This window comes from Ambystoma mexicanum, chromosome 1p, assembly GCF_040938575.1.
Source record: "Ambystoma mexicanum isolate Mex_15411 chromosome 1p, UKY_AmexF1_1, whole genome shotgun sequence".
In the NCBI taxonomy this organism is placed as follows: domain Eukaryota; kingdom Metazoa; phylum Chordata; class Amphibia; order Caudata; family Ambystomatidae; genus Ambystoma; species Ambystoma mexicanum.
Window position 1 is genome coordinate 1033212741 of NC_090921.1, and position 24736 is coordinate 1033237476.

At 43.2% G+C, this 24736-nt stretch overlaps 1 protein-coding gene across 1 annotated transcript in view; it reads right to left on the minus strand.

Moving 5' to 3' along the window:
- The window catches only part of ATP6V0D1 (ATPase H+ transporting V0 subunit d1), an 874674-nt gene that overhangs the window by 289622 nt on the left and 560316 nt on the right, over window positions 1-24736 (minus strand). The window contains exon 6 of the mRNA XM_069603998.1: window positions 4945-5121. Within this exon, the coding sequence (XP_069460099.1) occupies window positions 4945-5121 (177 nt within the window). The remainder of the gene's footprint in view (window positions 1-4944; window positions 5122-24736) is intronic.

The following is a 24736-nucleotide window of genomic DNA, read 5'->3' on the forward strand; positions in this document are numbered from 1 at the left end:
GGATTCTGCTGGGACCAAGAGAAACACTGTGGAGCTTGTATATAGTGCAACTGTTCAATTTGCTCAAGCTACAGCTCTTGTGCCGGTGATAGACTGCATCCAGCAAAGGCAGCTTAAGCAGGACTCCTCAGAACCCAAATGCTACTTTTGGGCTTCTTCTTTATTTAAATTTGTTTGTCCAAGGTCTAAATGACAGGTCTTTGTTGACGTCAGTTGCTGGTGCCCTCAGTATCCAGTTCTTCTGTTTCTTCATGTCTGGTCCACACAGAGAAAGCAAAGCCTTTCTGCAAGCAGGATATTTTTGAGAGTATGCAACTTAGTTGTAGTTGTGCCCATCAGGACTAACAAAGGGACTGTCAGTTCGTGTCAGTCCTATGTCAAGTGTGCCTACCAAAACCTTACATTCCTCTCAGGGTGGTAACAGGAGTAACATTCAGGTGCGTAGTATTAAATTGGGAAATTATCATGGTCTTATACGGTCTCCCAAAAACCAATCGGACTGGCCTGAATCAGCCACGTCAGATGTCCATGACTCGGTCGGTCTACCTTTCTCACCCCATTAGTACTGGGGTAGAGTCAGTGACATGTTGGATAGGTCAGACTCCGCCCTTAACTTTCGCTGGGTGAAAAACAGTACAATTTTAAAGGATATCATAATGCAGTTTTTTCTTTTTAACAAAATCTACACGTTTTTAGAATGGGGTAGCCAGAACTTAGTCTGCTGGGTAGGGTAAAGTGAGAGGGATTAAAAGCAAGTAAGGGGGTTGCAGAAGTCGCCCTCCTACCTACATTGCTGCCAAAAATACCACCTCTGGTGAGACACCCTCCCTCCAGAAGCCAGGCCCTCACAAAGCTTTAAATCAAGCTGGCAAAGAGGGAGATCAACAGAAAAAAACGTCTCCTGCAATGCCCTAGCATATTGGAATACCAAACAGCTTAGGAGCAGGACAGCTTCCATGCACATGCAATTCAGAGAAAAATGTAAGCCTGCTTTTTGGGCAATTCTTAGGTGAATTCTGATCTTCAGTATGCAAATTACGACTGCACCGCGACTGTCTTGTAACAAACAAATGCTGCCTCCAGACAGTGGAGCATGCTGTGCTAGGTTTAGACATGGAACCAGGGTACCTCTGAGCACACCATAGAGAGGCCTAGGGTTTCTCAGAGGGACAACTGGCATTAGCGTCCCTGATGAGGCTTCAGAGCTTATCAGGAAAAGTCAGGAAAATTAATCTATGGAAAATCATAAACACTCAGAGGTTCGTGCCAGTAGTGTATGATGGTGCTTTGGTCCAAAACCTACCCAAAAAGGAGCTAAAAAGCGGTGCTTGAAGTTGTGGTGGAATGCAAATTCTCTAAGAGTCCTTCAAGAAAGCCCACAAAGCTTGAAGGGGCTTAATCAAGAATGACCAGTACCTCAAATAGGACAATTAAAAGTACCATCTGACCAACTAATCTGCAGCCCTATTCTGAATTCAAAGACACAGGTGACAAACCACACACTTGATTTTAGTAACAGCCATGACTTCCGTGGTTTCATAAAAGTGGATATTGATGAAAGTAATCAGAAATGAAACAGGAGATTATTCCAGTGCTTTTGCTTGTCTAGCAAAGACTCTGCTGCCCTTACGCTCACGGCAAACTCCTTTTCCCAGAGGTCCACTGCATCAGTGCCAAGCAGGGATTTAGCTTCCAAGTACATCATTTGGAATTAATCCTATTGGCAGTCAAGTGAAGAATGCTTCTTACATCGGGGCACAATACTTTCTCCTCAAATCGCTTAAGTAGTTTGAATCTGCAAAATAGACTTTCTGTGGATGCAACTGTAAAGAGGATAGCGTAAATTCAAGCTAAAATTGTTGGAAGTCACCACAATAACATCTCTATATTGGGTCGAGATTAAGGTCATTGTTCATCTTAAAAGGGCCAATTGAAAAATGTAATTTTCAGACTGCAGTTATTTGTGAATAGAGAGACAGCTCGGCATCTTAAATCTTTTCAACTTATTTGCTATCAGTAATGTTCTCCCATTAGCAGTCCTCCCCATCAACATCTGACTCGCCTCCTTGCTTCTGCAGTTCAGGAAGGAGCTTCAACACCCTCGACTTCAAGGAATGGCTCCTTAACACCTAGAGACCATACACTGTCTGTTTCCCTCCATACCTGAGATTGGGCAATCTGATCCCCACTGTTTCCTCCCCTGGTTACTTGTAGATCCTTTGCTGACAATTGCCCTCAATCACCTGCTAAATCCCTACTCCCTTATTTCTCTACTCCTTAAACTTGTTTTTTCCCCTCTACGATTGTGAAGCGCTCCATTGCTTCCGACAGCAAGGTTTGCACTCAAGAAAAACCCTACTAATAACAATAAAGCAGTGGATGCTTACGTTGGCTATTGCTGGTACCCAAAGAGGAGGAGTTTAGTTTTAGCAGCTCTGGGAAGTTTATGTTCATACCTTTCCAGAACAGACTTCGGCAGACCTATTAAGGCAGAAATAGGTTTTGAACCAGAGACATCTTTAACAATAGGGGGTTCTATAAGTACTCTTACTGCTTGCGCTCACTATTAGGAAACTAAAGACAACCCAGGGTCCACACCCTGTGGCCCTACCCATCTAATCAGAACGAAAGAATGGGAAACTGAAGCAAAGTATGGCATCAAGTTGAGAAGGACAAAGATGCCAGTATTTCCACCATCAACCATCCAAGATTGGTATGACCTAATTTAATATGTCTGAAAGGGCTTTTCCGTCCTGTGACCAGGTAGAAACCAGGACTGACTGACAAAATGATAGGACAAATGCTACTTACCAGTTGTAGTCTTTCTGGAGCGTTCTCGATTTTAGAACACATGCTATGCATAGCCCATCATCTAATAGCTGGTACACAGTATAACACATTGTTTTCTGAAAAGTGACACTATCCCTTATCCTACTTAGGCAGGGCGTAAATATGTTCCTTTAAGTGGATCACACACTGCAAATTGTTTGTCAGTTCTGGACTTGAGTGTTTGATGGTACATCTTTAAGGTGAAATTTCGGATAGAAACCTAATATCTAAGCTTGAATATAAAGAGGCCACATTTCAGTTGATTAACGTCCTCAACGCTGGAGAGTATCTGGTTGAGCTGCTGCCAATGAGTGAGATAGTAGTAAAGCCAGCCAAGTCAAACATCTAATCCCATGCATCTGGAAAGGTTGTGTAGTGCTTTGTGGTCAGCCATGTTGAATTCATCTATTGAATTCATCAGAAAGATTGAAAAGGACCAGAAGGGAGAGGAGTGGGAACAACAGGGAGTTAGGTCCAAGTGAGACAACCATCCCACATCTTTATTGCATTCAAATCTCTTAACCGTTGAGATTTCAAATAAGTGAATGAGCCGACAAGGCAACAAACTACATTTTTTTTTTTTTACATTTAGATGAATGTACACCGACAAATTTAACAGGTTAAGAAGTAGGAAAAACAAAACCCTTGAGGAAATGAACAGTTTACGCCATTCCAGTGCATTAAAGCTGGTATGAAGTGACCAACACATATGGGCCAGACAGTGCAGGTAAAGTGGTACTGTTCAGTTGGGCGAGTTTTGGGATGGGAAGAGAATGAGTGAAAAGGCACTTGCAACAAAAAGAGGCATTTATGGGTTTGTAGATGGGCAGACCATGGGTCACAAGAAAATGGGCATGGGGTGTGGGGGTGAATAGCACAAAAGGGTTACTGAAAAGATATAGCATTTACCTGCAATACCAGTGAGTAGAGGAAAGAAAATGGTAACATTTGCAATCTAGGTGGGTGCTGGTAGTTTGGAAAAAATATCAAGTGACTAGAAATAAAATCTGAGTAATAGCAGTATTGGCATTAACTTGCACAAGAATAGGGAAAATAAAGCTCATAACATTCTGTGCAGGATATATCAACCACCAAAATGTATAACTGACTCAAATATTTCCATACATCAAATTTTCAGACATGGGCTTAAGTCAATTAATCATAAAAAACCATACAAATAATGTAAAAAATTTCAAAAAATAGTTACGATTTAAAAAAACAATCACATACTTCCCCCCTCAAAGTGCATCACAATATTTATTATTTCTATTTGGCATATGGTTTATTATAAACCTTTACCAATTCATTACACATCTTACAATTCATTGCATTATGATAAAACATTAAAAGTTAATTTAATTATTTTTTTGTCTAATGCGGAGGTCCCGCAGCTTACTATGCTAAGACGGTTTTGGGCAATTAACAGACGAAAGTCGTTAAAGCAAAAGTGAATCTGAGGTTATCGTCCTGACACAACAAAACCCACAAGGCTCTAGCCTCTTGGGTTTGCAATTCCTTTACAAGCGCACCCAGAAACGTAATTCTTTTCTCTCTCAGCTTGGGACAGCAGAGTAGCAGGTGCATTAATGTTTCACTCTAATTTACACAGTCTACAACCATCTTTGACACCAATGCCTTCCTTTCTAGATGCAAGAAGTTGATTAGTTGGTAGGAGATTCAACCCGATACAGAGTAGTACATTTCAGTGATGTGGACTTGAAAACATATTGCACAGAAAACGAGTCCATAAAAAAGTTAGAACATCACACAAAACGGTTAGAAAGCACACAACTCTAGAGAATCAGGAGATCTGAGTAATTGACTAAAGCAGAGGTCTGTGAAAATTGGAAGCATGCCAATATTTTACCAAGTTATTTTTGTATAGCTCTTTTTCATACAAGGTCCCATTGGGGCAGCACAAAAAAGTGCTTATGTGTTTCTTTTAGATCCACTGTAAACAGAGAATAGCAAACAACATTACTTCTAAAGTGACGTTCTGTTTATTTGATTTCTGTATTCATTCACTGATAGTGTTTTATACCATTCTGCAAAGATAAAACAAGGAAATACAGATTGGCCAGTCAATTTGATAGATTGTTTGAAAGAGAAACTTACTGGGTAATAATCTGCCACCGATTTAACCTGGTCATAATCATCAGCTCGTCCCAGATGGGCCAATCCCTCCGGATAGAGCTTTCCGCAGTGTGGGAAGAGCTTGGCTCGATCTTCTTTAGAGAGCTCTGTGCCGAAGGAGTTAATGGTGATGATAAATGCTCGCCGATCTGCTTCGAACTTGAAATAAAAGGCAAACAAACACAGAATATCAATATTTTCCACCCAAAAAATGACAGTGGGCCAAATTAAGTATACAGCTAATTTTGTATGATCAGAACACAATCAGAGGTAATATTTAGGAGGCGACTGTTTGATTACCTTATAGAGTATGCTTAAGTGATTTTATGGCCTCCAAGAACCTTACTAAACAACAGTACACCTGCTGGAGCAAAGGAAGATGTGTGGGACAACCCTCTTATGGCGCAGTCAACAGTCCAACGGAGCCCTTATGGTGCAAACCTGTAATAGGAACAAGTTACAGCCTCTCCCTTAACATCCTTGTTAAGTGATCTCCCACAAACCGGATATCCTTGCTCTTGCAGAGCACAGCCAACCAAGTTAAATTCATGGGCAAGCAGTCCCCAACCCTCCCCTTTTCTAACATTAGCTCTGGGATCTCCAGGTAAACTTATCCAATTGCGAGAGAAACCATGAACAGGGTGGACCTTATTATCCAAAATTTGGTGGACAGTGAGAGAACTGTCATATACTCGCTTTTCTAGTCCCTATGTCAATTTATTCTCCAAGTCCAACTAGGTCACCTACTGATTTTTCCCACACCCCCATCCCCTTTTCTTCACAACTCCTTCCCTTTCTCAGATTTGGCTAGTCTACTTCACCAAACCCACAGCGCTTTGATACAGCTTGAAGATGGTATTAGCTGTATAAGAAACCCACATATGTTTAAGGGATATGTCGTTGTAGACCGATATATCCCCAACTACTTTCATTCAGTACCCTCTCTCCATATATCACTCGCTATCTCTTAAACTTGACCACTAGCCCTTTTCCAATCATCCCTCTACTACGTTCTACTGATTACGTTTAATTTTAGTTGTGCCAACTTGACAAAAATTAGAAACTTAATACACAGGTAACAAAATTGGTAGAAGTGAAATAAAAAAAAAAAATAAAAAAAAATCACACATGCCTAATTTGGACTTCCAATTAATCTTCAGCATCAGGGGATATGTGGAAAATGGTATATGGTTTGTTCATCCAACCTAGAACAAGGAGCACCTACCAGAAATTAGAGGCCAAGAGCAAAATGGGGCACACTACAAAAAAAAAAGAATGAGTGTTCATGTCAGTGTAAAATAGTTTGTTGGAAAGTGCTGCCAATAGCCACATATAAGTGTTACATTAGCAATAGGATCAAAACAGCCTCGGTTGTAAATCATTTTGTCTGAGCAGGGCAAAGATCAACCAATAGTGAACGATCCTCTCAAATCAATAATATGACCCAGACAAACAAAGGAGATTCAGCAAGAACACATTTTTAAGACTCAGTTTCATATCCATAGGCCAGGAGGCAGCGGAATCTGGTCTTTTAAACAATATTTATGAACTACAAAAAATATTAAATGCAGACTTGCAATTAACTAAAATGAGAAATATAATTGGTGGTTTGAGAAGTTGTACAAGGTATGCCAGAACATTAAAAGTGTTGCCTTACAAGCACTTCACAAAATAATGCAACCCAACGGTAGCTATTTTAATAAATCACATGCAAATTTGCCTAATGTTTCAGAAAACTAAAATGCAAAAGCCATGAAAATATTGATACAAACGAAAGCTGTTCTCCTGAGTAATCTCCAGTTTCAAAGAGAAACATGTTGCATTTGAGGAGCTGTCAATGGGAAAACTGTCCTAGTGCACATGGCTTTGGCGAGCTGTCAGTATGTATGTTTGTACGGTAGATGGTCGTGAGTGGCCAAACTAGATTTCCTAGCAGACTATGCGCATGTGGAATGTAATGTGGTCAGCTTTATTAGGCGTTGGACTCTCCTCTTACACCGGACATGCGTGGCAGCCATTTTTTGCATATTTTTGCTTCATCTAAGGCTGGCCCCCAACATGATACAGATGGTGGCCATCTTAGATTGGGGTAGATTATTTCCACTGGCGTGTTCTTATTCCATTTTCCTCAAGTGAGCTGGTGCAGCATTTCCTTCTCCCATCTTCCAGATCCCTAACAAATTAATTCCAGGATACCAACTGCAGCCTGTGGATGAACTACTTCTTGGATATCCTTGGGTTTCTACCCTGGTACTTTTCTGGGCCCTGAACTTCAGCCACTCTCGTCAACCCACTTCCGATCTTTCTACAGGTTTAGAGCTTTGGCATCTACCCATCTTCCCACTTCCAATCCTCCTTGTCAATCTGCAGTCCCCTTTCCTAGCACTCCCAATCCGGTTGCCCTCAGAATCCACCTTAGACTATCACAGAAATCTGTATGCCATTGAGTTTGCAGGCGTGGTTCTCCAATAATGAGCCTTTTCGTCAGCCTGCTACTGGTGTCGCAAACTTGGACCTTGCATTGTTCTCCCTTCAGGCTATGACCATCAGGTCTCTTGGAGAAGTCCTTTTTCTTGGCCAATTACATCCTGACCTGCTTATTGTGGTGTTTGTGTTTTGACTTTCCAAGTATACTTTTACTGCTGGGTGAGCAAGGGGTATTGAAAATGCATACACCAACTTGTTTCTATTCGTTGTTTCGTGTAAAAGCTGGTTGTCTAGTCCGTTTACCTCTCCTTTTGTTTCCTTGATTTCTTCTGACACAATGGGCCTCATTACAAGTTTGCCGGTCATGTAACAACGGTGCCGGTAAGCTACCGACACCTTTGTAACCAGACCGGCAAAGTACAAGGTCTGCTCCCGGGTGCCTTTTCACTCGCCAGGTCTGACCTGGCTGGCGGACCAGCACCCGGGAGCAAACATGTCGGATGCACCGGCACCATTCATGAATGTTGGGCTCAATGGTAATGGGGAAGAATATTTTCCCGGCAATGGGCAATTACTGTGTCTGCTGGGGTTGTAATTGCCCATTCCCGGGCGCCGTAAAAATTGGCTACCGCCGAACTTGTAATGAGGCCCATTGTCCATTTTGCGGATCTGTGTTGTCTTCGATGGCTGTCTCCCAGGGGCTGGGTGAATACGGACAGTATACAGATAAGAGAAATTAGAATTGGGATGCATGAAACATAAGAATAAGAACATTCTTCCATGGCCAAACAGACCAGTAGCACGTTCTATTAAAAAAGAATAACATTCTGAAATGTGTTGATAATGGATTGTTTATGGGATTCAAGAAATAATGTACGTTTACATTGATAGTCTACGAAAAACAGAAAAGTTTAAACCCGCTTGTTTGATGAAAATACATTTTGAGTAATGCGCAAGCACTTTGCGTGTAAACCTCACATAACAGGACATTTCATTCAATGATTTGTAACCCAGAATGCACTCAAAGGTTTAGCTCAGTTATATAGGAAGGAGAGAAAATAAACAAAAATAAAAAAGACTGCAAAGATTGAGCTTCCATTGACGTAGAGAATGACAGAACCTACTTGGACCATATGATATAAAACGACCTGTGCCCACAACATGCACACCACAATCAAATGATTTTGAAGAGTTGCATTGTTTAGGTAAAACAAAGCAGCTGTGTGCACTTTTAACAACCTTCTCTAGAAATTAAAAAAAATAAAAAGAGTGTTAGGAAAATGGTCTTCAGTTCCTTGTAGTTTGTTTGTGATGGGCCGGTGCTGTGGATTCCAAGCTTAGATTTTTAATTCCTTATATTAGACTTTGCAACTGTAATAGGTCAAGTCTGACTGGAATCAATGAATGGAAAGGTGGAAGGCTTGGCTTTCAGGAAGCTTCCCGCTTTAAGATTTACACTTTTATTATTTGTGCTATGAGCAACACATGAAAAATCAAGGATATGAGTTCCAGCAATCCCCGTCTCCACCAAGTTATTTGTTTGTTCATCTTATTCAACAAAGGTACACACAAATAGCACAATATGACAATCATTAACAAAAAAAACATTACATTAAAATAAATTCTATTCAAGCTAATACAGACATTATAAAACAAAAACAGGTTAAGACAAAGGCAAATGATATTTACAATGAATAGGCAAAAAAATGAATACATTTAGTTCTGATTCAATTATCTTGGTTATATATTCAGTGTATTAGGATTGAGACTCAATTACCTGGCGCCGGTGCAGCCATACCCTGTGAATATATATTTAAACCCCCCAAAATATGTCAAGATCACTTGCACAAAGCCATTGCATCGGCAGCCCTCCAGATTGACTAAGATGAAGACTGGATAAGGATAGACTTCATCAGGGTCTGAGTTCTGTACAGAACAGCATAATGTGCATTACAGTTTCTTCATCTGCACCACATAACGAGCACTGGCCATAGTTCACATCAACCCAAGACTTAGTGAAGGTAGCAACCCTAAGCGTGCCCAATCTAAATTCTCAGAAAAGTGTCCTCACAAGGGGCGGAGAGATGGTTTAAGTTACTTACCTGTAACATGTGTTTTTCAGCATGGGTCTGGCATGGATTCACATGCTCATGAATGTTCCGCTGTCAGGCTGGGAATCCTCTGTAAAAGAAAAACACAGTTTCACTTTAAAACTGTATTTCTCCACTAAATCAATCACTGTCCTCTCGGTCACAATGCCCCCATCCAATAACAGTTCTTTCCCTAAGATCCACCTCTGGTGGCCATCTTCAGATTTGGTAAGCACGTAAAGTGGCAGTATGAACCAATAAGAGCCACAGAGGGGAAGGAGTGGAGTGTTCGCATGTGAATCCAAGGCAGAACCATGCTGGAGAACACTTGTTACAGGTCAGTAACTTAAACCTTCTCCAGCATTGGGTCTGGCATGGATTCACATGCTCATGAATAATGATTACATAACCACGGGAGATGGCAAGGCTCAACAGAAGCAATAAACACTCAACTCTGGAGCAGATTCACCTCAAACAAACAGGTTGCGTAGCATCGCTTCGTCGACTCAAAACCCCTCCCTGGAATCCCTGTTGACGCAGTAAAACCTTGTGAAGGTGTGCGTGGAACTCCATGCAGCAGCCCTGCAGATGTCAAGCAGGGGCACACCAAAGAGAAACGCTGTTGTTGCTGAGACAGCTCTGGTGGAGTGGGATCTCAGCCAGCCTAGCAGCAGTTAGCCAGCCGATGAAGTACATGATGCAGCCGGAGAGCCACCTGGAGATGTAAGCCTTCGACAATGCCTTTCCATGATTTACAGTTCCAAAGTTGATGAACAACTTATTAGTATTCCGAAAATTCTTCGGACGTGCCACGTAGAACGTCAAGGCACGAGCAACGTCCATAGAATGCAAGGCCCTCTCCGCTGATGACTGATTTGGGAAGAAGACGGGTAACACCACAGGTACATTGAGGTGGAATTCCCACAGTACCTTCGGCATAAAAGGTTTAGTGTGCATGCAGTACCACCCTTGAAGCTTGGAAAGACAAGTAAGGCTGCTTGCAGGACAGGCCTGGATCTACCCGACCTGCCTGGCGTAGGTGATAGCCACGACAAAAGCAGTCTTCCACAAGAGAAACTTGATCGGGACTTGATGCGTAGGTTCAAAAGGTGCTCTCCTATGTGCTTAGTCAGAACTACATTGAGCTCCCAAGCCAGGGCAGGAGACTTCACGGGCGGGAGAGTCCCGAAGAGCCCCTTGAGGAACTCCTTGACCAGTCAAAGAATTAAATATTCACAGGTGAGTTGTAGGTGTAATTTCACCAGCAGCAGAAGCACACATCTTGCAAATGCATAGCGATTCACAAAGATTTGCATATACGATACGTTGTACGTATACTACAATCTGAACACACAAATGAGATGGTTTGCCTTCAAACTGTGCGTGAAGTGTGGATTAAAGAACTTATTTGTAGAACGTGGATATTCTTTGTAACTCAGCACAAATGAGTACAACTCTATATGCTTACCTGCGCTGGTGACCAACCCATGTATTAGAAAGGTATACACATTTGACTGGGTTTAAATACACAGAATTAATAACTAGCCAATTGAAGAAAGACAAAAAGGAACCTAGGCTGCAAGATCCAAAGTCCTCACTTTTCTGGCTGTACATTGCAAATTTCAGCCAAAAACGGAGCTAAATGAATCTGGCAGAGATTGACGGGTCATTAGGGCTACTATGAAGCATCCTGCACTTATTTGATTTAAATCAACAGTTTCAGGATGCACTCTGTGCAGCTAACGTTCAGCTACTATTCACCTTGCGATTTGTAGTATCCTGGGTGTCTGGAGAGGTGGTCGACAGGCAGCAACCATGCAGCACCCAGGTAAGTACAAAAGGAAAGTACTTAATTGTTTCAGTTTACAGGTAAAATATTAAACAGGAGAACAGGGAGTAAGCATCTTCAAGGTCCCAGCTCACATCCTGAAGTCCCTTTAAATTGTCGCCCTTAGAATCAAGATCCCCCTCGATTCTACTAGCAGCACACAACTCATACACCCAAGGAACCAACTCTAACATGCAAGACACCACACTATTCTCACTAAGGTGTCCCTTTCTCAGGATAGACATTAATAAAGAAAATGTTACTCAAATTAGTGTTTCCTGTTCTTCTAGTCCCCTTCCTCCACACTGTATAGGCATCCCCTCTATGGCAACGGGACCAGGGCCATTTGCACTGTAGGAGTGCTTTCCCTTTTAAATGTCAAAGACTTACATGGGAATGGCTGTGGAGCATTGGTTCCACACCACCCTCCAGCTGTGTGTGTTAGTCCTTATGCGTGCCAACTGGGTTCGGTCATTTGGAGAAGACTAAGGACTAGGAGGAGTACAGTAGTCACTTGGATGATAAAAATGTCCTTACTCCTACATAATGTCCCCTTTCTGCCATACTGTATGGGGGATTGCACAGCATTTAAACCCATTGGGAGGAGAAACCTGAACTACTTTAGGAGAAAAGACTTCAATACTGCCTGGCCGAAAGTTATACTCAAGTTCAGCTAGTGTTGATACACAAATGCATGCAAAAAGATGGGTAGACCAATTTGCTGGTTTTCTGATTACATCCAAGTAAACTTGCTGTTATAAAGCCAGAGTCATGTGCTTGCAAACCATGAACGGGTGCTTTCTCCTGTGTCTTAAGCCTCAAGAACTGCTGCAAAACCACCAACAGAGCAATAGAGGCTTTTGAGGCTAGATAGCTTGCAGTGAAACCACAGGATGCCACCTTAGACTTGCACAAAGCCTTGGTACAAGCCAAGTGAGTGTAGAATTTCCTCTGGCCTCGAAAAGGAGGATGAGAAGAATGGGAATGAGAGAAACCACCCAATTGATATGAAAGAATGAAACAACTTTGGGAAGGAAGGACTGATGAGTGTGTAAAACAACCTTGCCCTTATGGAAGGCAATGAAAGGTTCAGACAAAGAAAAGAAAAAGCTGGTATTTTACTGACCAGGCTGGCTAGAGTGAGGGCGTTAAGAAGGACAGTCATCGATCTATCCAGCTTTAAATCCACTGAGGCCAAGGGCTCGAACTATTTGTGAACCAGTGCAAACAGCACTACGTTGAGGTCCCAGATAGTGTGAGGTTTGCCAACCGGAAAAAGGCTTATATAATCCCTCCAGATTTCTCAAATGATTTGCTGAAGAAAAAAGCAATTCATCTGACTTTCTGTATGCCACTATTGTAGCCATGTAAGCCCTCCACGCGTTGACTTACACACTACCCTGGGTTAGATGAGCTTTTAACGATAAACCAGTCTAACTGACAAGTGAAGGTTTAAGGCCTGATGGCGGAAGTGTGTCCACTTGCTGTGATATATGGAACAACTTCCTAGCAGCTTAAATGATTCTTGGGTTTTCTTGCAATAAGCCCATATGGCTCATGGTGCGCTATTTAGGAAGCAACCTGCTAAGATTAGCGATCTAAAGAAAGGGTTGAGAACCATCCCTTCCTAGTGGTAAACTAGATCCTGGCCGATGTGAACAAATATTAGACTACTAGACCAGGCAAATGAAGTCTGACAACCAAATCCTGGTCTGGCCAGTAAGGGGACACTAAAATCATGCAGCAGTGCAGATAAGACTTCAACATGTGAATTATTCAATGCAGAAGATAAATGGGAGGAAATGAGTAAAACATCCAGTTGCTCCATTTAATTGGGAATGACTCCACAGGGACCCAAGACAGAGGCGCAGCCAAATGCAAACGAGGGGTATTTGGAATTTTTTGGTGGTGAACGGATCCACTCAGGAAGAGCCAAAGAGATTGAAGCGCTCCTGCACTTTTAATGGATTGAACTCCCACTAATGGTTCCCCACATTAAGTCTGCTCAGTCTGTCTGCTTCCATATTCTCTTCTCCTGGTAGGTGAGCAGTCATCAGAATGATGATGTGTGCAATGACCATCTCCCATAGTTGTGCAGCCAGGCAACAATGCTTGCCCAATGTCATTGCCCCCGGCTTGTTGACATAAAAGGTTGTGCTCTCTGTACGGATCAGCACCACCTTATACTGGACTTGTGTAAAGACCCATCTAATCGATATGAGCTTCAGGACATTTATGTGAAGGGAAAGATTTTCCCCTGACCACAATACGTAGACTGAGCTCTCCACAAGGGATGAGTCAGTAATGACGACCACCGACTGAAGGAGGCTTCCAGGAAGCTCCCTGTGGGCCATTTTGCAACTGTTGCTGCCAAAGGAGATCTTGCCAAATGTGTCCCGTTCATTGCCCATCTCCTGCAACCCATGCCTCAGTTGAGAGAACACTTTTTCCCAGCCACCTGAGGCCCTTACCGGGTGCTGCCATTTTTTGGAGGCACGACCGTGCCTGCTCTTCCTTACCCCCACATCATCCCCAAGCCCCCACCTACCTCCTCCAGCTCCACATTCCCACCCCACTTACATGCTGGGCCTTCCGGAACGGCCGCTCCTTCCAGTCGTGGCCGCCATAGAAAAGGGACATGATCCCTTTTCTATGCTGGTGGCCATCTTCTTTTGTTATTTTTACAGGAAATTGGGCTCATGCGGTGCCAGACGTCAACAGCCCTGGCCAAGACACTGTCTTTGCTTGGGCCTACCTAAACTCAGGCTGGCGGGCCGTTAAAAGCCCTGTACAACCACTAAGGGAGGTGATTGCAAGTGAGTTTTTCCCATTACTGTGGTGGTCCTTGTGACGAGAAACGTCTTACTGAAGGAATCTCTTGCCCCATTGTCTGGTAATACAGTGCATTAGTCTTAAGGCTTCCATGTTTTTTCCCTCACCGCTTAGGCATCATTACGTATATGTCGAAAGGGAAAGGGTTAATAGAAAAGCACTTCACTGCTGCCAAGATGACAGACTCTGGATCCACTTGGCGGGTCAGACACTTCAGGTCATTCTCCGAAGATGTGACTTTCTTCTTCCACATGCACTGCGACAGGTGGCATAGTAGAGGGCCTCATAGCTAACAAACTTTCCTCCCAAGTATGTTGAAGGAGAAAGATAGACATGACCAATCGTCTGGGTTTAACCCCGACATCAATCTATCTTAAGCCACATTTATGCCTTAACGTCACCATCTCACCTGGTGGAAAAAAGGGGACGTTCGCTCAGAAAGGTTAGTGTCCCAATCAATTGGGAATATTGTTCTAAGCATACCTTAATCGATCTTTGAAAAAATTCCTATGCATCTTACCTTAGTTTTCCTCACATTTACAAATGCGAAAAATGGGTTGATCCCTGTCATCTTGTGCTAATCTTTTCTGTTTATACATTGCCCCAACTGCTGTTGCAGCAAGAATGTAGATTGGCCGTCCCTCAAACTTAAATCCCTTGTCCAAACGTATGCTCAACCTATTTTCATGAGATTCATGTCCAGCATAGACTAACGTACCCTGTCAACACCCATGCTATATCGTTACCAAACGCAGAACCAGGAAGATAAACGCACAAATACTCACAGCGCAAATCTTTCCTTTCTTCTCACAAATACGAGAAGAAAACATTTATGTTGAAGAAAACAATATTCTGCAATGTTACAAGTACCTTTATTTTTCACATAACACTCAAAATAGATGTGCACTAACATTTATATATTTAGCCAATAGAAGTGATAGCTAGTGAACATCGCATGCTTCGAATGTTTTATATAAGTTCCTCATGAAACACTGATTGCATTCATTGATTGATTATTCCCCGAGTTTTTCATTTCTTCTTGCTTCCTTTTGTCCTTCGGTTCCATCAAAGATTTATTTTTTTCAAATGCACATGGTGTTCCATTAGTCAGAAGGTAAGGAGTCGTTTCACTTACAAACGCAACGCCTTCACATCAGCTTGTTTTCACATCATAAACGCTGCCAGGCTGCTACTTATTTATGCAACCACTAAAGGACGTATTGGTCCCTGGCGATCGTGCCTCAATGTTAATCACAAAAGCACTGTTGATTATTATCGTCCAATGTTGATTGAAGAATCCATCAGACGGCAGCTGGAAACTATGGCATGCGCAGAACGGTAGAATATAGGTATGTAAATGACAATTAAAGAATATACACGTTAAAATATACTAGCTAACAAATTACATTATAATTCAGTACCGGAAAAAACAAATGAGCAACACTCACACCACACGGAATGAACACAGATGTCAAGATGGGTGGAGTAGGTCACACCATGACGTGCACAGAATTAATCGGACCACCAAATGGGAGTGAGACCCATGTGCACCCGTATCCCATAGCGGCCCCTACCTAAAGCCAAAGACCGCGATAGGAACATCTTAGGTTGAACAGAGGGCATTATAATTAAAGTGTAAAGAGTAGTAAGTGAACAGATAACCCTTGGGTCCCAAGGAAAAGGTTCTGCCCCCCATCTTTAACACTGCCCAAGGATGCGATGGTGGCTGCACACCGGGATATGCCACGGAAGAAAGCGGTGTAGATAACATTAGCCTGAACAGAGGTTGTGGGTGCAGGAGTCGTCATCACAATATAGGCCACTTAACAACCCACAACTCTACACGGAATATATGATTGCGAAAAGGCACAACAAACTGCAAGTGCAACCCTCGGGCAGTTATAGCACGCAGCATAAATATTCTTCAACATAGTAGGAATGTACGATGTGCATTCTTTTGATCAAAAAGTACATTTGTCTGTCACATAGTAAGTCATTAAAGCAAACAATACACATGCCATTTTCAATCATCCAAACATTATGTAAAGTTACGTTTACATAATTTCAGGGTGTTCAATTCTCTCAATTTCAAGCAGAAAAACCGCTCTGAACAACAGACCCCAGAAACAGATGTTTTGTATATCCACTTTCAATATAGTCAATGTTATCAATTCTTTGTGCCTATATTGGATACATTGTGCCATTTGAACTGTTAGCGTGTTTCCTTCTAGGACAAATAATGCCAGTCTGTATTCAGTGATCTAAGCAAGAGAGGGCTAGATTACGTTTTGGAGAAAGAATGCTACAAAAAAATAAATAAAAGATACAGCATAAGACCATACTTCTGACACGTGGTTTAGAAAACTAAGGACCATCAAAAACAGCGATTTACAATATGTGCCTCAACAGGACAGCAATAACACCAGAACATTACGTATTGCTGTTACCTCTAGGGCTATCTTTACGCTGTAAGAATAGGAGCTTCATACACCCTTCTCGGTCATCCTGCACCCTTTCAAGGCCCGAAGCATACCCCTGCGCTTAGTCTCCTACAAACCTATCGACCTTCATTACGAAGTTTCTGTTCCACCATTGATTCATTTGTTCGCTACCTAAATTTCTGGCATATACTGTCCGTCTCTTACTACAATTCCTGCATGTACGTTCATGCTCACTTGCGCACCTGGAGCAGCCCTGTGTACCATCAGGCAATACTGGCCGAGATTCTCCCGTGTGTTTATTCTCATGTCAAGGGTGGGACAGGGACTTAGTAATGAAGGTCTGTAGGTTTATTTATTTTATTTTTTGGGATGTTTGTAATGAGCCTATATAACAAATTGTCTTTCAAGGTGCCACAAGCGACACAAGTGGGTGTGGGGTTGGTTTAGGACAAGGGAAAAAGTGGAAGCACTTGGAGAAACAAAAAGGAAAGACTATTGAGGCAAAGAAAGTTTTATTTAATGAACAGATCTCAATGGCCTTAAATTCAACTGAGAAACTATTTCAGATCCTAAACTCAATTTAAAAACCCCCAGCCCTGTCACCTCCTTTTCAACCTTCACAGAAAGATTGTGATAAAGTACAGCTTGCCTTTAGTAACAAAGTTAAAAAAGGCACGTGAGGCTATAAGTGCCATTCAAGTATCCTCTCAAGATCAGTAAACCCACATAAGTTCAGAATCTAGCCCTATAGCAAGGAACACATTTAAGTTTAGCCCCATCTCCTTACAGGACATGAAAACTCTCCTCCATGCGACAAACTGCTTGCACAGAAAATATTCTGCCCCCCAAATTGATTTTGGAAAACAGACATTTTTGCACCCTTCCTCACCAGAATGGTCAATGCTTCATTTAGAGATTGTAAGGTTCCAGTAGCCATTAAAATGGTTACAGTCACTCCGCTGGTAAAAATAAGGATAGGACTAGCAGGATCCTCCCAACCTCGGCCCAATAAACTAACTTCCTATTGAAAATTCTCGATAAAGCTGCAACTTGGCAACTTCAAGCATTTGTGGATGATAATAACCTTCTCCACAAACAGCAATCGGGCTTTAGTAATCACATAGCATGGAAACTGCATTGTTAGACCTTCAAACCCACATGTTTAACATCATGAATAAAAGCAAGAAGGCATGTTGGTACTTTTGGACCCGTCTGCTGCCTTTGATTTGCTGGACCACCAACAAATTCAAATGGGCTTTAGAACACTGCAGGCTGCTCTCAGGAAGCAACAGGCTGGGTGACTTCCTTTCTTGCGGAACAGAGTTCTAAAATATACTGGGGTTATCAATCTTCACTGCCCTTATCCATTAACTGTGGCGTGCCTCGGGAGGCAAGTTTGTCCCCCCTTTTGTTCAACTTATATCTGCAGTGTCTCTGTACCCTCCTTAACAACATAGGGGTGTATTTTACCAAATACGCTGACGACATCTAAATTGTAGTCGAACTGAGTAGCTGCCACTATACTGATAACAGGATTGCCAACATCTACAACATTATAGAGTCCTGGATGAAGGATAATTGGCTTTGCCTGAATGAAAGCAAGACCGAGTTAATGGATTTCAGCTCTCCTCAAGCTAGGTCTAAACCAAGCCCGGATTACACATCCTTTAAGATCAGAGACTCACTTATCCCAGTCTGAGGGAAAGTTAAAACCCTGGATATATACCTGGAAGTGTCCCTCTGGGCTGAGGCACACGTGGCATATCTAAAGAAAAACTGTCAGTACTATCTGAGATTGCTCAAATGTATTAAACCTTATTTGAGTGAAAATAACTCTGCAACTATTGCCATGGCCACTATGCTTTCCAGACTGGATTATAGCAATGCCCTTTTGGCAGGAGCTAGCAAGGGGTGCATAGCACACTGCCAGATCTTACATAACGCGGTGAGAATCATCAGGCAGAAAACCAGAAGGTAGCACATATCTACAGACAGAATCCCCTCCATTGGTTAGCCGTAGAGGATCGCATTACCTTCAAATCCATGACGATTGTACATCGCTGTATTTACGGAGTAGCCCCTGCCCACTTGAAAGAACAAATAACAGTCTACACACCTGGCCGAACCTTAAGATCTGAGGCTCAAGGTCTCATTGTACACAGAGGTGCCAAAAGAGCGAACGGGCGACGACGCTCTTTCCCCCAAAAGTGGCCCAAACAGCAATATAAATAAATGAAAAATAAAAAAAGGATTTCGATAATAGCCGTCATACTTACTAGTTCATTTGAAATTTGGATAGTGCAAGTGCAATACGTGCGAGGAAGAGGTGCGAGTGCTGGTTGGCTAAATTCGGAGTGCTAGCATGGTAATAGAAGTAGTGCAGGGTAAAAAGGAGAACGTGCAGGTGAAAGGGATGGGAGGGTGGAGCAGGGGGACGGGTGGACCAGGGGGAGATGGCCCGAGGCCATGAGCACAAGTGCCAGGAATTGCATGTTGAGGGTCAACCAGAGGAGCCCACTCTGATAGATAAGAGGACTTCCCATCTGGTGCTACTATTAATGAGTGACTGTTTTGGAGCGGATACGGCAGTGCCGGAAGGCAAAGAGGCAGCTGCCTGAGCGGCCTTGGCACCTATATTTCCCCGACCACCATAGGTACTTTTTCGCTGACCCCTTTGACTGGCGGATCCTCGCATTCTACCAAAGGAGGAGTAGTAACAAGAACATCCCCTCCACTGCTGTACACTCCGACGAAAAGGTGGAGGTTGACGCACAGCTGCGCTTAAAGATTTTGCCGCAGCTTTCGCGATCTTCAACCTCTCAAGACTGTCGTCAGCTTTGTTGCCAAACAAATGTGCGCCATCAAAGGGCATGTTCAAAAGACGGGCTTGCAAATCCGGGGCAAAACCCGACTTCTGCAACCACGCAAATCTGCATATAACGGTACTCGTAGCCATGGACCAGCTAACACCGTCAGCCGTATCGAAACCAGACTGAAGGCATTCACACATGGCATCCTTTCCATCTTGCATAAGAGCAAGGAACTCATCCCTTTCTTCCCGCTTCGGAATATGCTCGGCCACTAGAAAAACACAGTTCCACAGAGTGTGTGAAAACCTTGCTAAGGCACAAGTGGAGTTGGCTGATTTCAACGCCATACACCCCGCAGAAAATACCTTGCGAGCCCAACCGTCGAAGCTGCTGTTATCCCTATCCCGAGTGATGGTAGGGTACACCGCCTGCCTCGAGGTGGCCATAGCCACCTGAACAACCAAACTCTCGGGAGTGGGATGAGTGGATAAGTAGCCGGGGTCGCTAACGGAAGGGCGGTACTTCTTTGTCAACGATTTGTTAACAGCCGGAAGAGATTCTGGTGACTGCCAAGCACCCGCCACCCTTTTCTGTAAAGTGAGATGAAAAGGTAACACCGGGTCAGAGGACGGACCTTGATCTAAAATGTCCATTAGATCATCTTGTATAAAATCTTCAGGAGGACTGCACCAGCCCAGATACTCCGTAATCCTAGCCATGAGCCGCCTGTATGACGACAACAGCATGAGCCCCAGGCTCAGGCCTGCCAAATTCCACTTCCGGATAAGTGTCCAACCCACTGGCATCATGAAGGGTTGGTCCAATTGACCGTCTCCAGAAAATACAGGAGCCACATCATGCTCAACAGGGTCCTCAAAGTCAGACCTTCCTTTCTCCTCATATATGTCTTCCAAAGGGAGGTGAAAACCTTGCCTGAGGACAGAAGAGGGCCTGGAGTACACCACTGGCCTCACAGACTTAGCAGTAGTCTTCCTTGGAGGATCCTTGGAGGATCCACCGTATCGGGGAACTCCAAAGGTAAATTCCGGGCATAAATCCCCGAAGGTGTCGGGGGCGCCAAAGGCTTCGAAGCCAAGAGCGTGACCAACTTTGTTGTCGAGAGCGCCGAAGGAATCGGCGTCGACAGTGAGGCCGACGGCTGATAAGAAGGCAAAGTCTTGATGTCCGAAAATCTGATGGACACGGCGCCGATGGAGTCGGCGCAGGCTTTGAGCCTTTAGCAGGTTACTGCGGTCTTGCTGGGGACGAGAACCAAGACCTGGAAGCACGTCTCTTGCGACTATCCTGAGCCTTGTCCGAATGGGACCTCGAAGGTTCCCGATGTGAGTCGCGTCGCGGACCCGAGCCCGAAGGCGTGCAAGCCACAGTATGAGACCGTTCCCTGCCGGCTTCATCAGAAGACATAGCCGGAACAGTGCCCTGCGATTGAAAAATTGCCAACATCTGCTCCTTAAAGGCAGCCCATTCCTCCGGAGTCGAAGACTTCGTCGGGCATGCCACTTTCCTTGTGGCTCCATGCTCCGAGGAGGACAGAGAAGGCGACCGGTGACGGCGCTTCCTAGAATGCCACGAAAAGTAAGAAGAATGGCTATGGGACTGCAAACCCGGGCCTCCTCACGACGCAGAGAATCACCCCTCAAGTCATCTCAAGTCATCGGTGGACACCCCCTTGGATGACTTAGATTTTCTGTACCTATAAACCCTACCCACCTGAAGCTTCCCCTTACGGTCCCGCAAGGCCCTGGCAGTCAGCGAGTGGCATTTTGAACAGTCGTCGATGTTGTGACTTTCTCCCAACACCATAAACAAATGTGATGCGGGTCGGTGATCAACATTTTAGACTTGCAGTCCCGGAGTCAGAGGGGTCGAATAAGAAGACATCCCTACGATGAAACACACGAGGCACGCCGAGGTCTCGAAGCAAACACGTTTGCCGAAAAAATGGAACTGGGGCTACGGGCACCGTGCGTCCTATTTGTAACATCCAGTGACGTCGCCCATGACGGAGGCCTTTGAGGGACATGGACCCGACATCGACGCAGGACGCCCTCTGCCAAAAAAGTTTCCAAAGTGCCCAGCTGTGGACATTACATGTCAAAGATCTGGGATACGTAGGAGGACAATCCATTCAAAATTGATTTTGCAATGTGGCATACATCAAGCTGATGCTGTATATGTGGGAACTGCTCCTGCATGGCCTTTGTTATTCCAACGTGCCTGTCAGCAGCTATCATGTCTATTTACATCCCCCTGGATTGCAGAAATTTGATTGATTTAATGAAACCATGTTTTCTCCATGGCAACATTGTACATTCAAACACCTGCACAATGACTGAATTCACTATTTGTTTCACTTTCCATGTCTTGAATGTGGTAAGTGCAGTATTTAGCAGAAAATGTTGTACTGTCTGTGGCCAGCAAGCATGATCCTTCTGTCAGCAAGTCTACTGTCAATTGATATCTGTTTGTGTTTCCAGGTGCTTCCAGGTCTGGCTAATAGCATGGAATAACTATTCATTCTGATATTTGCAGTACTGTGTTTTAGCAAGGATCCAAGTTCCACAAATTGACAACCTTTAAATTTTACTCAACGTTGATCCACTAAAGAGCAAAGCAGATGAACAAAGTATATGTCTAGCAGACACATTTCCAAGCATAGGTTGTGCTGACGCAGCTGGCCTGGATTTTCAGGTTGGTGCCTTTGACAAATTGAGTAAAATTAACCAATGGCTCCCCACATATCCCCTAAGTAGTTTGTGATCACATTTAATCATTTCTATAATCTCTAGCAGGCAGCAATCAAATACAATGTATTTTTGTTTCTTTAAAAGCCAATCATCCTGCAGTACTTTGGTTTGCGATTCAATGGTGGACAACTCCCCAAAAGTAGGAATAGAGATCATGAGCAGATTCGTTAATGAATTGCAAAGATGCATCAGTTATTTCAGGATGTGATATTTCTGCATCAATTGGAGAAACAAGGATAATGTAATGTTTTGTCGGTGGCCATTTTTTAGAGAATGTAGATTGTGTCGTCAGGCCTGCAAACATTTTCGATTTATCTTCTGTGTCTTCAGTTTCATCTAGGTGACGTTTTGCAATGTAGCAATGATCCGTGATTACTTTCCATGGCTCACTGGTGACATTACATTCATATTCCAACCACTGAACATCTGCATCACTACTGAAACTCAACTTGAACAATGCCATTCCTCAAAAAGTAGTTGCTCCATAGTGACATCCGTTTGGCAAGCAATATCATTAATTTCTGTTGCCTGAGTTTTTATGCTCTTCTTCCTCCTAGGCCTCTAACAGATTGAAATAAAAATATGCTCAATTTATAGCACACGTACAAAAGATATGATTTTAAAACTAAAAACATAACATCAGCAACTGGTTTGTTCTTTAGCCTTGTTTTCTTTACTTTATTTATTACATTTGCTGAACGCCCAGACCCGGAGGTATCTCGGCGTAGTTACAGACAATGGTACATGCAATCTTGGTAAAATAAAAAAACTTTAGGCAAACAATGCAATCTTAGTAATATAAAAGAGACATTAGGCACAGATAGAATAATACATACATTATATATACACATGATAATCGGTGGAATTTAGTATTGGTTGAATAACTAGGTTTTGAGCATTTTTTTATTGTGTTTAGGACAATTCGTTCTTAATATTGGTAGGTACGGTGTTCCAGTGTCTGGGAGCAAGGACTTTAAAAGCTGCTACCTCCTGCTTTTTCTCTTTGGTATCGGGGGATTTCTAGGTTATCATTGTTGGATCTGAGGTGCCTTGTATGTTTTTTTGTGACTGTATTGATGAGGTATTTGGGAGCTTTATTGGTGAGGCATTTATGAGTGATACTTAGCATTTTGAAATATATCCTGGCTTTGATAGGGAGCCAATGGTTGTCTCTCCTAATGTTAGTAATGTGTTCAGATTTCTTTATGCCTAGTGACACTTTCTTTGAAACAGTGGACTTGCCGACCACAAGACCAAGCTGAAAAAAAAGCATTTTTACAGTTTATAAACCCAGCAAATATTTTTCACACTCAAGCATATGTACATATCTACAAATAGAACCTACTTGCATACATAACACTGGAAGATACTAAAAATGTCAATCAGATGTGATGATATATATATATCATAATCTGAAATATAATTTATCTACATTCATCTCTTTCATTTCTACAGCTACATTCGTTGGACAAAAGATTCATTAAAAAAGTTACATACAGTGAAAGGTTGGAACAAGTTACTTACCTGTAACTACTGTTCTCCAACATGGGTCTGGCATGGATTCACATGCTCATGAATATTCCCTGTCGTCAGGCTGGGAATCCTCGGTAAAGAAAAAAATCAGCTTCAGTTTGGTTTCTGAACTGTCTTTCTACTAGTAACCAATCACTGGTTTCTGGGCTCCCCAGCCAATGACTGCTCTCTACCTAAGCCTCTACTCTGGCAGCCATCTTCAGATTTGATAGCACGAAAAGTGGCAGTAGGATCAAGAGAAGAGCCGCCGAGGGGTTGGAGAGAGGGTTCGCATGTGAATCCATGGTGGTATACAAATTGTTCGTTTTACAACTGTTCGAATTACAATTGACCTTTTCACAATTGACCGAATTGTGAAGGTCAATTGTAACATATATGTGGGGGGAAACCCCCCACAACCCCCACCTAACGCCAAACCCCCCAAAACCCCTATATATATAAATAAATATATATTACCAAACAGATATATATATATATGGTCAATTGTGAAAAGGTCAATTGTGACCCTTTAAATTCGGTCAATTGTTCATTCGAACAATTGTAAATGAACAATTTGGGTAATACCGAATCCATGCCAGACCCATGCTGGCGAACAACAGTTACAGGTAAGTAACTTGTTCCTTCTCCAGCATGGGGTCTGGTATGGATTCACATGCTCATGAATACAAGAATACATAGCAGTGCACACATGCACAACTACAGGAGGTGGCAAGGCTCAACATTAAGCATTTCAACAACTCAACATTAAGCATCTCTTACCTCCTCACCAGGCTCACCTTCAAGCGAACAGGTTGTGCAGCACTGCCTGGCCGACTCTGGACTCCTCCCTGGAATCCCGGTCGACGCAGTAGAATCTCGTGAAGGTGTGCGTCGACCTCCACGTAGCATCCCTGCATATGTCCAGCAGGGGCACACCAGACAGGAACGCTGTGGTAGCAGCGATCGCTCTGGTGGAATGGGCTCTCAGACGGCCGGGCAACGTTCGGTTTGCCAACCGGTGACAGTGCATGATGCAGCCGGAGAGCCATCTGGAAATGGAAGCCTT